The 15,368-nt window shown below is 56.9% G+C and overlaps 2 protein-coding genes and 2 non-coding genes across 4 annotated transcripts; all 4 read left to right on the top strand.

Annotated features, from left to right (window-relative positions):
* Positions 1–1,946: 1,946 nt before the first annotated feature.
* Positions 1,947–10,862, top strand: PTGES3 (prostaglandin E synthase 3). Its single transcript, XM_075049701.1, has 8 exons — positions 1,947–2,167; positions 7,401–7,514; positions 7,685–7,754; positions 8,010–8,108; positions 8,328–8,417; positions 8,921–8,983; positions 9,447–9,471; positions 9,999–10,862. Coding segments are annotated over exons 1-8 (483 nt in total). The 5' UTR covers positions 1,947–2,165; the 3' UTR covers positions 10,019–10,862.
* Positions 10,863–11,362: 500 nt separating this feature from the next.
* On the top strand, positions 11,363–14,797 carry ATP5F1B (ATP synthase F1 subunit beta). Its single transcript, XM_075049700.1, has 10 exons — positions 11,363–11,525; positions 11,911–12,093; positions 12,432–12,606; positions 12,836–12,957; positions 13,195–13,379; positions 13,470–13,628; positions 13,767–13,889; positions 13,970–14,182; positions 14,274–14,475; positions 14,594–14,797. Exons 1-10 carry the CDS (start codon positions 11,384–11,386, stop codon positions 14,689–14,691), a joined length of 1,602 nt encoding a protein of 533 aa, XP_074905801.1. The 5' UTR covers positions 11,363–11,383; the 3' UTR covers positions 14,692–14,797.
* LOC142041279 (small nucleolar RNA SNORD59) lies at positions 12,137–12,211 on the top strand. The gene has a single exon (XR_012653400.1). It is a non-coding gene; the product is annotated as a small nucleolar RNA SNORD59 (small nucleolar RNA).
* Positions 13,049–13,122, top strand: LOC142041278 (small nucleolar RNA SNORD59). Its single transcript, XR_012653399.1, has one exon. It is a non-coding gene; the product is annotated as a small nucleolar RNA SNORD59 (small nucleolar RNA).
* Positions 14,798–15,368: the final 571 nt, after the last annotated feature.

The raw sequence follows: 15,368 nt of genomic DNA, 5'->3' as shown, positions 1-15,368 counted from the left end.
CAGGGTGGAGCCTTCCTCCCGGGAAGATCTCAGCCCCGATACCCTGTCCCATCCTGCCGCAGCGGAAGAACACCTGCCCGTTCCCTCCTTTCCTTCCCGTCCTGAAGGTCGGCTGGCCGTCAGCCCGAGTCAGCACCGTGCCTGGGACACTGGGCTCAGCCCAGGCCATTGCCCTTCATAGGAGGCGAGGAGTCCTGCAGAGTGTCACCTCCGTCTTCCCCCCGGCACTTCCCTTCAGTGACTGGGGGCTTCTGGCTTCCCTGCAGCCATGGGACAGGGATGGATTGGGGCATCATGCACCTTCCAGGGTGATCCGAAGGGAGGCTGATGCTCATCCGGGTTTGGTCCTGCCTTTTCAGCCTGCTGCTTTGCTGGATTGGGGTGGCACAGCAGGGCCGAGCGGTAGAAGGGGCTGCAGTCAGTCAGGCCTGCGGGAAGCCTGGGCTTACCCCAAAGGCTGCTGTTTGCAGGCAGAGGGGGTCTTCCCACCCCCACGCGCAGGGCAGCAAGCTGACATCTACCCACCCACCGCCCTGAGGCTCACAAAACGCAGAGGCTGGAGCTGTGAAAATGGGCACCTTGCTGCCGTTTAGCAGTGGTTTTTTCTCCCCTGTGCCGTAGAAGCTGGGGTTTGGAATGACTCATTAAAGCTGATGAGCGACATGGCAGCCCAGGCAACCAGCGAGAAGCCTGAGAGATAATAACGGGCAATGCCAGCTGGGAGCCCTTCGCTACCTGGCAGCCTGGCAGTGCCAGTGCTGGTGGGCAGAGCTCCCGCCTGCTGGGAGACGGCAGTGCGAGGGGCCGTGAGGGAGGGCAGCCACAGCCAAGCCGGAGTCGGGGGGAATTGAGCAGGAAGCTTGCGCAGTGGTGTTTGACGGTTTTAATTAAGAAACCGGAGAGCTGCTGGCCCAGGCAGCAGCGATGGGATTTCAGAGCAGCTTTGAGCTCCGAGAGGTCGAGCTCAGAGGCTGCAGGCGGGAGCGAGGCCTGGAGAGGCCCCATCTGCTCGGTGCGGAGTTCAGTTTTCATCGGTGCCGTGCTTGATCCCCCCGGGCTGTTTCCTGACTGCTAGCATGAGCAGGACTTAACTTTGGATTTGGCCCGGGATTTTACGACCCGGTTGCTCAGCTGGCTTCGCGTTCCCAAAGGCTGCTGGCTCTGGGCAGCGGCCCTGCTCCCTGTGATGTGCCGAGATGCCTTTGGCGTGAATCACCGCGTCTCCCAGGCAAAGCGGCCTCTTTTTTTTTGGTGAGACGCATGCTCTGGGGAAGGCCCAGCGCCAGCGTCCCTCTCTGCGGCGGTGCTGGGGGCTCGGGGCCGGTACGGCGGCATGGTGCGGCCTCGGCAGCTGGCGCAGGCGCTGGACAAAGGCCGGCCCTGGCCCAGGCCCGGGCCCTGCCCTGTCAGGCAGCGTGTGCTCCCGGACACCGGGGTGCGGGCCCAAAACCTTCCGGTGCCAGGCAGCTCTGGACGGGGCCGAGAGAATAAAACCGATCGCGGGGCGGGTCGGAGGTGGGCTCCGCCGGGCACGGACTCCGAGGGTTCAGCCAGGGCTCTGCGAGCCACGGGGCCCGGCGATGGGGCCCGGCTGGCAACAGGCCCGACGACGGGGCCGCGCGGGCGAGGCGCCGCCGGTGCCCGCCCCGCGGAGGGGGGGTGGTGAAGGGCCCGGCCTGGCCCGGCCCGGCGGAGACCCGAGCCCGCTCCGCCGGCTCCGGGGGCTGCCCCGTCGCCACGGCAACCGCCGGCTCCGCCCCGACCCGGGGCGGGCGGGTCTCCAACGCGCCTGCGCGGCGAGAAGCTGCTAGAAGGGAGGAGGGAGCGGGCGCGCGCGCAGGGGGGGCGGGGGGGCGGGCGGTGCCTGGGCGGGCGGGGCGGGCGGCTCCGCGCGCCAGAGGCCGCCGGCGGAGGGCGCGCATGCGCAGCGGCGGCGGCGGGAGGCGGCGCGGCGGGTATTTTGCTGCGTCACCAGCGCTGGGCGCCGCCGTTGCCCGAGCGCGCGGGGCATTGTGGGAGTGAGGCCGCGCCGAGCCCCGAGCCCGCCGCCGCCGACCGGAGCCACGGCCCTGCCCGCCCGCGCCTGCGCCGCCGCCGCCGCCTAGAGCCGGAGTCGGGCCCTCCCCCCCCTCCAGGAGCGCCAGCCGGAGTCGCAGCCGTTCGCCATGTGAGGCCCGGGGGTGGGGAGCGGCGGGGGCGCGCGGCGCGGCCCGGTACGGCCCGGCCCGGCGCGGCGCGGTCCCTTCCCGCCGGCGGACTCTGTTCCCGGGAGTCCGCGCTCGGCGGCGGGAGGCGGGCCGAGGGAACGCGAAGCGGGGCGCGGGTTCCCGCCGGCGCCGGCCCGCGTGGTGACCTTGGCCCGCCGCCGCGGCCCCGAGGAACTTCGCACGTTCGGGCGTCCGGCCCGGTGGTGCGGGCGGAGGGGTGGGGGATGGCGGCGGGCCGGGCGGCCCCGGCTCGGCGGCTGAAGTCGCGCCGGGTTTGTCCGTTTCTGCCCCGGTCTAAAGGGCGCGGATCTGCCGCCCCCGCGCCGGGCTGCGGCTCCCGGGAATGGGAAGAGAACGGGGCTGAGCCGGTCCGGGCCCTTCCCTTGGCGGGTAGGGCCGAGCTTGCAGCCGGTGCGGGGGACTCCCGAAGCGGGGGTGTGGAGCTTTGCTCGGTGGTTCGGGCGGCACTGGCGTCCACCAAACGGTAGCGGATAAAACCGCGAAAAATTCCCGGTAAGTAAAGCCTTCCGCTGCCTGTAACGTGCAGATGCGCGAATCTGCTTCTGAGCTTTCACCTCGCCGCATAAAACATGGGTAACGGTGAAGAGACGCCGCTTTGAAGCAGGAGCACCCCTCGGAAAACCTCCCCGCTCTGCTGTCCTCAGGGTGCCACGGGGGAAGCGGGCAGAGCCAGGCACCAAACCTGCCTCGGCCATGCTGCCTCGTGGGAGGTGAGCCACTGCTGGAAGGGGAGAGGAGTCAAATAGCTGGATTTCTTCTCTGAGTGCGGCTCGCGTGGCCTCCTGTGTATCCTGAGTGGAAACCTGCGCTCTGACGTGCCTTGACACTGCTGGAGTGCTCATGCCATGCTGGGGAGTCCTAATTAGCTGGCTTCATTGTAATTCTATTGAGGCTGCCTCAGTGACCCAAAACCGGTATATGCTGTTTGTAACAGAGCTCCAGTCAACATGAGGGTTCTCTAGCTGTGCAAATGGAAGAGGAGCTGAACTTTGCAGCGTGATGCTTTTAAGAGTGAAATCTGGCTGTTAGGGAAGAGCCGCGCTGCCCCTGACACTGATGGCAGCATTGCCTGCCGACAGTCTGGATTTCCACGTGTTTGGCTTAAATGACTGAAGGTGGAGGTGGTAGTGCTTTTCTGAGGTTTTCATTTGTCAGAAAGGCTGGTCTGCCACAGGTACTGAGGAAAGCTTGTAGGGCTGCTTCATCTTCATGTGACTGAAAGTGAGAAGGGTGTAATGAAGCTGGGAGGTTTTCGTTTAATGTCTGTAGAATACATCATCTTGAAACTACAGTGCTACTACATCCCACTTACAATTGTCTATCTTAATAGTCTGAAACTAGGGGTTTTTTTAATTAAAAAGAGCACCTTTCCAGGGTATATAAATGAAAGCAAAATTAGTTATGTAAAACAGATTTGTAACTGCTGTCTGGGGGTGAAAATCTTGTTCAGCAGATGACTTTTACAGTGTCCTCAAACTGTAGGAATTGTCAGGATACCTTCCAGGAAACAAAGGCGGGCTTCCAATAGATGCAGTCTACGGAGTGGACGAGGAAGCACAAGGACAGGTTTGGAAACTTCTTGAGTCGTGCCGAGCCACAGACAGTAAGACTTGAGATTCAGCTCGTGAGCACAGCATGTAAGAAGCTGCTTTGGTGCCTGTGGTTAAGCTGGAGACTGGGGCATCTGCGCCAAAACCGTGGCTCCTGGTGTTGTGGGCAACCCACTGCAGAGCCCCCGTGGATTTGACAGAGCAGTGAGGTCTCTTGCGTGAAGCTGAGCGTGCACGTCGCCCATCAGTGGGAAACTGCTGCTGTGAAGCTTCTAGAACCTGTTCTACAGTACCATTGCCACGATTATCTTCTGAATATGATGACTAGAAGAGGCAGTCAGACGCAGATGCGTGGTGGCTGTGTCCATTTAGGAAGTCACCAAAACACACGGGTGGCAGCAAGCGTAGATTGGATGGAAGAAATTCTTGCTGAATGTGGAATGCAGGCAACTTGTTCCCTGGGCTCTAAGTCTGCTGTGGTTTATTGCTATGTGGGATATAGCACATATAAATTAAGTTCTCTGTTTCGGAGAAGTCTAAATCCCATTAGGATGTGGGGACCATACGTAACCAAAGCACATACTCAGGTTGGTGCTGTTGGCGCAAGGCTGAGGTCACCTGGGATTAGTTTGGTTGAGCAAGAAGGAAGAAACATTAGGCTCTCCGTGTAACAAGTGACTACGCTTATAAGTCCTGGCAGTGTTTCTTAGTGCCTGAAAGAAAATAGAAGATTTTCTGTGGGTGTAGGGGAACCATCTCTCTGAAGTGCTCTGAGCACGTGCACGCCTTACCATTGGCTTCTGCGTGTGCGGTTGTCGCCTAGGAATCTCCGCGTAGGCAGGCAACGCAAATTAGCTGCAACTTCCGTCTCATCTGTAACTTTAGTTAGCAGTTCCAACGTATCCTGCATTACTGGTTTGAATGGTGAGTCCTGACTAAAGCACTTCACAGATGGCCAAAGGAAGTCTTGCATTCTACCTTTGGGAGGATGAGAGATTTGAAAAAGCAGGTGAAAAGAGAGAGGCAACTCCAGCATAGCTTTAATTACAGTAGGCACGTTCAGGGTGGTAAGTACTAAATATCTGGGGAGGCAGCATATGTTTAGTGTTAGAAATGTGAATTATGTTCTAGTAAATTTTCTTTGGTCTCTTTCATTCCTCTCTGGAGCTCGGATGCATGCAAGTTTCCTTCAATTCTAGGACAGTTCAGTAGGATTTTTTCAAAGTGCTGTGAACAGGCTGTTCGTGCCTGAAACCCCCTGATCTTGGCAAAGATACTGAGGTCATGGCCAAACCAAAGCTACAAGACTGAGGAATGCGTGCAGCTCCCTGTGAAGGCTGGAGATATCTCCATTGACATTGAAAATGTTTGCGAAGTGTTAATGCTATTCAGCCGGAGCCCCTGCATCATCATGGGCAGGGACACTGAGATTTCTGTTCTGATAACAGTGCATTTGAGTGATATACCAAGTTCCGTGCAGTGGGACTCTTGTCTTCCAGCAGCATGAGAAATGGCTGCTGTGCAGTTCCGAAATGCAGAGAGACACAGAGGGAACAGAGCAGGTTGTTTCTCATCTTTTTTTTTTTTCTTTCCTCTGGGAGTCTTTCAGTCCCTATTAGTAAAGGGAACTTGTGTCCAATAAGGAATTAAAAATACCATAGTAAGAAAATTGCTACTCTGGTATTGCTGTACTTTACCTGAATAAGTAGATGCCTTAGCCTGAAAAATGCTGCTAAAAGGGAAAGCATTAGGTTTTCACCCGGTGGGACAGTATCTTGAAATGAAAGGTTGCATTCAGAAACCACTTGTTTTTTATGTTCTTGGAAGTTAAATGCTCCATTACTGGCCTCTGATCAGACATTTTCTGCACTTGTAACGGGTGCTAATGCTGGAAGAGGCAGTCGTGGCCACTTCTGCTGCTGTACTGGCCTTTCCTTGAGCTGGCGCCAGTGTTTGTACAGCTGAATTGCAAAGTACTGGTAGTGCTGATGGAGCTCAAAGCTGGCTGGGCTGGGTTTCAGCCAGGCCTGGGCTGGGTCCTGATTCAGATCGTCCTACAGGTACATGGGTAGGGGAAGCAGGGTAAGAATAAGCCATGGGGCAAGGGAGCAGGGTTTCTTTGGGGGGATGGTGCAGCTCTCAGTAAGTAACTTTACTAAATGTGTCATGGTTCGATACTAAGAATTGAATCAATTGATGATCAGGCGAGTCAAAATCTGTTCTGAAAGCTTAGCAGTGCTCACCTTAATAAACATTCTGAAAAGTTAATTATTCTTTTGTCAGGTTACTGTGCTGTAATTCTTAGAGTACAATACTGAGACCAAATGTCCACTCCTCGGTGTGTGAAGTGGAAGCCACTCTGTCACATACAGATAGGAACATTAGCTTTTTTGTGTCCTCGTGTGCTTTAGCTTCCTGTAGTCGGTGTAGTTGCAACAGATATCATGGTAAGTGACCATTCAGCTCAGAGCATTTAACTTCAGTCCAACTTGCAGGTAGGTCTTCAAGGTCTTCTCTGCAGGGGCGTTAGCTACAAAATCCCAGTTTTGACCTTGCACCTCTGGAAGATAGCCGAAGGGTGAGAAGCACCCGTGGTCTTCTGTGCCTTAGCAACAGCAGCTCGTGCTGGGTGGCTGTTTGCTTTCTCCTGGAATGCAGACGTTCAGTTGTGGGCTTGGCCTGCGTTGCCAGGAGAAGAACTGAAAGCCGGGGCGGCGGGGGGGGGGGGGGGGTGGTGTTGGCTGTGGCCGAGAGGTGCCAAGCTGGGATTGCTTTCACCAGCTGATCAAGTATGGCCGCACTTGAGCATTGCAGGTGAGTTCTCACTGTAGAACTGGAAATGCACAAGAGTTGTTCAGGAGCCCTGCAGCGTTTTCTGGTGCCTTGGACAGGCTGTTGCTTGTTGTGGTGTTTGTGGAAAGCCAGAAGGATACCAAAGAGTGTGAGAGGTAACGTCTGTTCATGTCGAAGGTTGTAGCAAGAAGTCAGAACAGTGATTCTTCAGCCCTTGTACCTGTACTGACTTCAGCTGGGTCTTACTCATAGCAAATTTGTTGAAGGGTCCATTTTTTTAGTAGTATTAATGTCCAAAAAAGTGGGCTTTTCAGTGGTTGTGCTTGGGGTTTTAACTCTTTGGGTGAAAAAAAAGCATAATGAAGTCTGCCTGCGTAGCAGTTAGATGTGACTGAAATCTTGCCATCATCTCTAGTACCTCATCTTGAAAGTTTGTCATCATTTTGATTTGCTGTAACATTCCAGTCTCGGAGGTTTTGATAGCTTCTTCAAGGAACATCAGCATGAGCTTTTGGGGGGTGTTAAGCACTGAATGCATTGTATCTCTCTTTATTCTTCAAAACTGTTTTCAGCCTTAAGCATCTTTTCAAGATGATTGAAAATAAGCTAGTAATGCAGCTTTTAAGAACAGGAAGTCTTTTAGTTGAGCTTCTTGAAATGCAATAAAAAAAAATCAAACTGCTCAAGTTGTATATCAGGAGAAACGCAAGGAAGGCCAGTGTTAAGTTTATTGGCAGCATGGAAGAGCAAGTTTTAAATTTTTTTTTTCAATATTGATGAGAGATATACAAAACTTGATTTGAACTTCTCTTAAATGGTCTGTTCACAGGCAGCCTGCTTCTGCGAAGTGGTACGACCGAAGGGACTATGTCTTTATTGAATTTTGTGTTGAAGACAGTAAAGATGTTAATGTAAATTTTGAAAAATCCAAACTTACATTCAGGTAAGTACCTTGGGCCTTCCCTAAGCTGAAAGGCATGGGGTGATATCTAAAGGCTATGCTGATACTGATTAGATGACATTTTTCTTAAAAGTAGTGAGTGCTGTTAATGAAGCATATTTGTTCTATAAGGTGTTTTGTGCTAAACACAAACATTTTTTTTCTCTTAACAGTTGTCTTGGAGGAAGTGATAACTTTAAACATTTAAATGAAATTGACCTTTTTAATAATATTGATCCAAATGTAAGTATCTTTTTGACTCTCCTCTTACTGTATTCTTAGTGCTGTATCCTGAAAAGTACTGTCCATTCTTTAGGCTGCTTCCAGTATGGTGGGCAAATTCTTCCTTAGACTGTAAGGGCAAACCATGAAAGCATCTCTGGGCAGTGTTTTTCAGGACAAAGAATAAGCTGATAGCTTAAGACAAATTAGTTTAATAGAAGCGGTTCCTCATGAAGTTTGTGATGATTATACTAACAGATACTTATTCTTTTTCAGGAATCAAAGCATAAAAGAACAGACAGATCTATCTTGTGTTGTTTACGAAAAGGAGAATCTGGTCAGGCATGGCCAAGGTTAACAAAAGAGAGAGCAAAGGTGGGTTTGGACTCTGTGATAGCCAGGGCAGCAGTGCCTGCTGCCTCCCCTGGTTTTTAATTTTGTTTAATATTTGGGTCATGTTTAAATTATGTAGCAGTTAATGGGTCACTTAAATGTGCTTCTGATCAGAACGGCACTTCTTATTAACCTTCCTTTTCTAACAGTAACAGCTTGTTACTCACTTGTCCTTAAATAACTTCTTGTGTTGATGTGCAGCTCAACTGGCTCAGTGTGGACTTCAACAACTGGAAAGACTGGGAAGATGATTCAGATGAAGACATGTCCAATTTTGATCGCTTTTCTGAGGTACGGGAAGATGAGTACCTGGAGGCTTGGGTTTCCTTCCAGGCCATGTGTAGGCATGCAGGGACTGACAGCTGTAGGCAGCGTAGTCTTCCTTGGTGTTCCTCCTTGTGGTGCCGTCCTGGCCGCTGGTTTTGGTGCATTCTCTGCTGGTTTGCTGAGGCACAGCTGTTGCTGGCTTTAACCTGAGCTGCAGGCAGTTGGCACGGCAGTGAGATGACCAGTTTGTCTTTGCTGGCAGATATGAAAGGAATGTATGTCCCATTGTAGGTGCCGGCACTAACTCAGTGCACTGGTTGGTTTGCAAGGCAATTAATTTGTTTTGGGTTTTTTTTTTGCATGCTCCTTAATTTCTGCATAGTTGCAGCTGATTTGTCAAAAGTACTGGTGGCTGTTGGTTGTTAACAATTTTAAGTTATTTTTAGATTTTTACCGTGCTCCCCAAGTTCAGGTAGCGAGCGTGGTTGGCTGCACCCTGTAACGTGGCTATTATCTCTCTGGAACAGATGATGAACAACATGGGCGGAGATGACGACGTAGACTTGCCAGAAGTAGATGGGGCAGATGATGTAAGTACTTTGTTTGTGGTAAATATGTGCAGGGCTGGCTCAGTGCCCTGCACATCCGTTGCTGCTTGCTGAAGTCAAACTTGCATTCCTCCTTCAGCACTGTTAAAAGCTTAAATAGCACCAAACTTTATCTGGACAAATGATGTCACCTGGCAAAGTCATCTTCCTCCCCTCCAGCAGCGGTGCAGAGGGCGGTGGTGGTGATGCTTGCAGTTCCCTGAGAGCTTGGTGTCATCTACCTCCACAGTGGCCGCTGGTTATTGGGGGTCTGTAGACTCTAGCCAGTGAGGCCAAACTAAGCATGTCCTGTGGAACCTAGAGTTCCTCAAAATACCAGCTCTGATGGGAAGCATGCTGGATACTAGACTTTGGAAGTGGCAGCTCATCTGCTGAGTTGGTGGTAGAGGGGTAAAAGTGCATTCAAGTGCAATCTGCTCCAGTTAATGTTTCTTCTTTTTTCCAGGACTCACCAGACAGCGATGATGAAAGTAAGTTGGCGTTCTTGTTTGTTTCTGTGCACTGTGCAGCAGTGTGAGTGCTTGCCAAATGCTCCTAGCTGAGTGAGAGCCCTGAGCAGAGCCAGCAGATGTTCTGTCCTGTCAGTCTCGCTGAGCCCAGGCTGTGAGCTAATGCCAGTGCCTTGCCTGAGTGGTGTGAGACAGTATAATCCGGTGAAAGCCTTTCCACACAAGCATGAAATACCAGTTTGACCTTCCCAGCCAGCTGTAGTCCTGGGGAGGCTTTGGCTTTGAGCAGCAGGCATGCGCATGGGGCATCCATGTCGGTGGTGCTGGCTCTGCTCTAGTAGCTCCTGTGCACAGCCAGTGCTGCGAGCACAGATCTTCCTTGCGAAGAACCAGAGTGAGGTCAGAGGCCTTGAACTGCCCCATGCCCTTCTTGGTTGAGGGCTGGATCTTCCTGCTGGTGTCCCTTGTGGTACAGTTGAGTTCCTGGTAGCTTTTTAAAAAACAAACAAACAAAACCAACCCACTAATGCTCTTCTCTTTCTCTCCAGAAATGCCAGATCTGGAGTAAGGAAAACTGTCGTCTTCAGGGTTTGGGGAAAGAACTTCATCACAACATTTCATAATTGAGATAAGAATTCCTGAGTTGATAGCCCTAAAGGGAGATCCTGCATCCTTTAACCCATTTTCAGTCCATTTTAAATGGCTTCACTGATGGTAGGTGTGTACCATTGCACGGGGCGGTCCTAAGCCATGAGAGGCAATAACGTTATGCATGAACCGTTTTCCAGACTTCCAAAAGAAAAAAAAAAAACAACAATTGAGGTGTAGGCAATCGATACAGAACAGTCGCAATAAAGTTTACAGAGCCTCCTTGCCTCGTAGCAGATGTAATTACAATGGGAGAATCCTGAATTCACACCAAGTGGTAAACGAGCATTTTTTTCCCCTCCGCGGCCTGAAATTGTACATTTGTACCGGGAACAAAACTGGCTGTAACACGGATGTTGTCAGTGGCTTGCCAGATTCAGCAGGCGATGTGCAGTACCTCTGTGGTGTCTTCAGGTCTGTTCCACTAAAGTTTGTATTGAAAAGGAAACAAAATTCTCCTCGTTTGGTGTTTAATGCTGAGCCGCGTGCCCCGGCCCGGGGTAGGGGGCTGGAGCCCATCCCCTGGTACCGTTTGACCCTAAAGCTTTACACCTCCTCCTCCGGGGTGCGAGCGGCTGTACGTTGTTGCTTGTCAATCTGTACGTTTAGACCAAACCGTATTTGCACTGTGGGTGTGGGAGCGAGTGACGGACGTTGGGCGCGCGTGGGCGGCTTCGAACCGGGCTGAAAAACCTCAATTTATGTTCAGAGCAGCGGGGATTTTTTTAATGTCTGCATTCTTTCTAATAAACTGTTGAAGACTCCCTGGCTTTCCTCCTGCCTGGCCCCCACCTTCACCCACCCGCACCTGGGGTGGGCCTCTCGCCCGTGGGTGGGTGCCTGGGGGGGAAACGGGACACGGGGCCGGCCCGGTGCTGTGGAGGGGGGGCGCTGGGCGGTGCTGTGAGCCCGGGAGACGGCGGCGTTGGGGGGGGGGGCGGCGGGCGGCGCGGCCCGGGCCTGCGGTCACGGCGCCTGCCCCAAGGACAAACGCGGAACACGTGCGCCGCTGCTTCCGGCGCCTCGTCGGTCGGGTACCGCCCCTTCCCGCCAATGCCGCCCTATCAATTCGTGGCCTTCCTTAACGGATGGAGCTGCGGACAAATCACGAGGAGGTGGAAAGGGAGCGCCCAGACAAGTCCGGCCAACGGGAGAGCGAACGCGGACGGTGCGGCTCAGCGCGGCGACCAATGGGCGCGCGCGGCGGCGGGTGACGTGCACGGCGGGCCCGCCCCGCGGGGGCCGTGTGGGGCGGGCGGGGCGCGGGGGCTCAGTCGGCGCCGCCATGTTGGGGCTCGCGGGTCGGTGCTCGGCCGCCGCCGCCGCCGCCGCTCGGCCGCTGCTGCGCCGCGGGGCCGGGCCGGGCCGCGACCTTCTGCCGCTGCTCCTCAGCCGCGGGGCCGGCCCTGCCGCTGCCGCCGGGGCGCGTGAGTGCGGGGCGGCCGCGGGGTCACCTTGGGGCCTGCAGGGGCGAGGGGCGCGGGGGGCCCCGTTACCGGGGTGGGCCCCGTTACCGGGGTGGGCCGGGCCGGGCAGGGCTGCGTGGTCAGGGCGAGGGGATGGGCCGCGCCACCGGGGCGTGGAGCGGGAGCCGCGGTGCTTGGGCGCATAGCGGGGGAATCTGGGGCTGCCGGGGGTCCTGGGTGCACCGGGGGGTGGTGGCGGTCCTGGGTGCGCCGGGGGGGTGCCGGGGTGTTGGGCACATCGCAGGGGAGCTCCAGCTCCGCACCCCCGAGGCACCTGGGAGGCTGGAGCTGCCCCTTCCCCCGCCGACCTTGATTCGTCCCTGTCTTTCCGCCCCCCCTTCCGCAGGTCGGGACTATGCAGCCCAGCCAGCCCCCGCCGCCAAGGCCGGCTCGACCACCGGCCGCATCGTGGCCGTCATCGGTGCGGTGGTGGATGTGCAGTTCGATGAGGGGCTGCCCCCCATCCTCAACGCCCTCGAGGTGCAGGGCAGGGAGACCCGACTGGTGCTGGAGGTGGCTCAGCACCTGGGTGAGCATCTGCCGCAGGAGGGCTGCAGGGGGTGGGAGAGGGTCCTCCTGTGATGATGTGTCTTGATGACTTTCGTTCTCCTGAGCTTGCTGAAGCCACGGATTTCAATCTGAGGAGGAGGAAAATGGTTGCTGGAGGGCTCTGGCCTGCAGGGCTGCAATCTGAGTGTGGCCTGGGCTCGGTTTTTCTCTGTGCTATTTTGTTCTTGGGTCCTGCTGCTCCTCTCGGTCTTCCTCCCAGCAGGTTGTATCCTTGACAGGGCCTGGGGAAGCCACCATCAGCTGTCCCCAGGGTCAGCTTGAGGACGCTGCTGTGATGCTGTCCTTGGGCTTTGGCAGGGGAGAACACCGTGCGCACGATCGCCATGGATGGGACAGAAGGCCTGGTGAGAGGACAGAAGGTGCTGGACTCTGGCGCGCCCATCCGCATCCCCGTCGGCCCCGAGACCCTGGGCAGGATCATGAATGTCATCGGGGAACCCATCGACGAGAGGGGCCCCATCACCACAAAACAGTGAGTGATGCTACGGGCCAGAAGCCAATGTCATGTAGGGTTTGGAGGTGGGGGCATGAGTCCTGGAGTAGCAGACACATGAGTGAACAGGGATGCGGCACGTTCCCGCCGTGCTTCTGTTGTCCTGGGTCATAAGCAGGGACTGCACTTGCGCGGTCTCCTCTCAGCACCCTGACCGAGGGTCTCGCTTCAGCTGCTCAGCTCCGTTTCTCTCCGCCTTCTGTTGCAGGTTTGCTGCTATACATGCCGAAGCCCCCGAGTTTGTGGAGATGAGCGTTGAACAGGAGATCCTGGTGACAGGGATCAAGGTGGTGGACCTGCTGGCTCCCTACGCCAAGGGCGGCAAGATCGGTACATTGCCTGCAGAGGAAGAGTGGGTGTCTGGGGAGGGGGGCACCCTGCCAGCCCCGCTGAGGCTCGGGACCAGTCTGTGCAGCAGTTTCCTTCACTGATGAGTAACTATTTGACTTTCGTTCTTCTGAGCTTTCTGAAGCAACGTTTATTGATCTGAGGAGGAAAGAGCTGAAGGGAGACACTGGAGGCAGCTGGATCAGCTTAGGGTTGAGCAGGACTCCTGTTCCCTCCTAGGTTTGTTTGGAGGTGCTGGTGTCGGCAAGACAGTGCTGATCATGGAGCTAATCAACAATGTGGCAAAAGCCCACGGTGGTTACTCAGTGTTTGCTGGTGTGGGGGAGCGAACCCGCGAGGGCAACGACTTGTACCATGAGATGATTGAGTCTGGGGTCATCAACCTGAAAGACGCCACTTCTAAGGTGCGCTGGGTCTCCCGAGGGGGCTGGGTGGGGTCCTGGCAGCGCTGGCAGCAGATCCATGCCGTACTGACACCTGGCTCTGGCCCGCAGGTCGCCCTGGTCTATGGGCAGATGAACGAGCCCCCGGGCGCCCGCGCCAGAGTGGCTCTGACAGGGTTGACGGTGGCGGAGTACTTCAGGGACCAGGAGGGTCAGGACGTGCTGCTCTTCATTGACAACATCTTCCGCTTCACCCAGGCTGGCTCAGAGGTCTGTGCTTGGTGCGGGGCCACTGGCGTGCTGGCTCCTGGGGCTGAGCGCGGTGGTGGTCAGGTGCGCTCTGCAGGGGACGCCTGCCCCCCCCCCGCCCCCCTTGCGCAGCCTCTCACAGGCTCTGTTCCCTCCCAGGTGTCGGCCTTGCTGGGGAGAATCCCCTCTGCTGTGGGCTACCAGCCCACGCTGGCCACCGACATGGGCACCATGCAGGAGAGGATCACCACCACGCGCAAGGGCTCCATCACTTCGGTGCAGGTGAGGGCAGGGCTGGCCCCGCCGCGCCGGGGAAGCCGCGGCACCCGCCTCGGGCCCACCGTCCCCTCCCGCCTCCCCAGGCCATCTACGTGCCAGCCGATGACTTGACCGACCCTGCCCCCGCCACCACCTTCGCCCACTTGGACGCCACCACCGTCCTGTCCCGTGCCATCGCCGAGCTGGGCATCTACCCGGCCGTGGACCCGCTGGACTCCACCTCCCGCATCATGGACCCCAACATTGTGGGCCCTGAGCACTACGACGTGGCCCGGGGTGTGCAGAAGATTCTGCAGGTGAGGGGGCCGGGGCAGCCCCCCACAGGGATGCTGGGGCTGGGGGCACAAAGCCCAGCACTGACTGCTCACCCCACATCTCTCCCCGCAGGACTACAAGTCCCTGCAGGACATCATTGCCATCCTGGGCATGGACGAGCTCTCTGAAGAGGACAAGCTGACGGTGGCCCGGGCTCGCAAGATCCAACGTTTCTTGTCGCAGCCCTTCCAGGTGGCCGAGGTCTTCACCGGCCACATGGGCAAGCTGGTGCCACTGAAGGAGACCATCAAGGGCTTCAAGCAGATCCTGGCAGGTAAGATGGCCCCCGGGGGGGGCCCCCAGGCTGGGCATGGGGGAAGCCGGGGACCCAGGGGAGCCTGGGCTGGGCTTGGCAACCCTGCTCCCCTCCCTGACACGGCATCTCCCCCCAGGTGAATACGACCACCTCCCGGAGCAGGCCTTCTACATGGTGGGGCCCATCGAGGAGGCGGTGGCCAAGGCAGAGAAGCTGGCCGAAGAGCATGCGTGAGGAGGCCCCCCCCGGCCCCTGTGCTGCCGTCCCCTCCCGGCTCCACCTGGGGCCAGACCCCCAGTATTTAACATTTCCAATAAAACATCGCTGAAAACAGCCCAGGGCCCTGTGTGCTGTGACTTCTGTTCCTGGGGGGGGCAGGGGTCCTGCGAGCCCCCCTGCCTGTGGGATGGGGAGGCTGGGCTCCCACTGGCCCTCCCCCCCCCCCGCGCTGGGCTCCCCTCCACTGTGGGATGGGGGGGCAGCAGGCCAGGTACGGTGAGGGGCTGTGCTGGGGTCTGGACTCAGCTGCCACCGGCAGCGCAGGGACCCTCGGTCCTGGGGGTCCCCAGGAGTTGGGAGCGATCCCGCTTTGCGTGCCAGAGGCTGCCGGGGGGTGAACGCTGCTCCCGTTGTCTGTCTGTCGTCCCGTTCCCCCCCCGCCCCACCCGCCCAGCTCTGGCTCCACCATTTTGCAGCACAAAGAGGTGCCCCGGGGCCGGCTGCGGCCCCGGCCCCGGCAGCTGCGGCTTTGTCCCCGGGGTCCCGGGGGGCCTCGCCGGCCCGGCCCTGCCCTCCTCGGTGCGGGGCTGCGGCCCCGGCCCCGGCCGCGCCCCGAGGGCACCAAGACCCTGCCTCCCCCCCCACCCCCCCCACCGTGGGGCTGGGCCGAACCCCTACACCGGGGGCTCACG

This window comes from Buteo buteo, chromosome 17 (genome assembly GCF_964188355.1).
Source record: "Buteo buteo chromosome 17, bButBut1.hap1.1, whole genome shotgun sequence".
NCBI classification, from domain to species: domain Eukaryota; kingdom Metazoa; phylum Chordata; class Aves; order Accipitriformes; family Accipitridae; genus Buteo; species Buteo buteo.
The sequence above is the reverse complement of the archived record's forward strand: the minus strand, read 5'-3'. Positions and strand labels throughout refer to the sequence as shown.

Coding starts and splice junctions, on each gene's coding strand:
- PTGES3 (XM_075049701.1), top strand. Junction 8,109..8,327: donor TAACAAAAGAGAGAGCAAAG/GTGGGTTTGGAC, acceptor GTTGATGTGCAG/CTCAACTGGCTCAGTGTGGA. Junction 8,984..9,446: donor AAGTAGATGGGGCAGATGAT/GTAAGTACTTTG, acceptor TCTTTTTTCCAG/GACTCACCAGACAGCGATGA.
- ATP5F1B (XM_075049700.1), top strand. CDS start 11,384: ATGTTGGGGCTCGCGGGTCGGTGCTCGGCCGCCGCCGCCGCCGCCGCT. Junction 12,094..12,431: donor GGAGGTGGCTCAGCACCTGG/GTGAGCATCTGC, acceptor GGGCTTTGGCAG/GGGAGAACACCGTGCGCACG. Junction 12,607..12,835: donor GGCCCCATCACCACAAAACA/GTGAGTGATGCT, acceptor CTTCTGTTGCAG/GTTTGCTGCTATACATGCCG.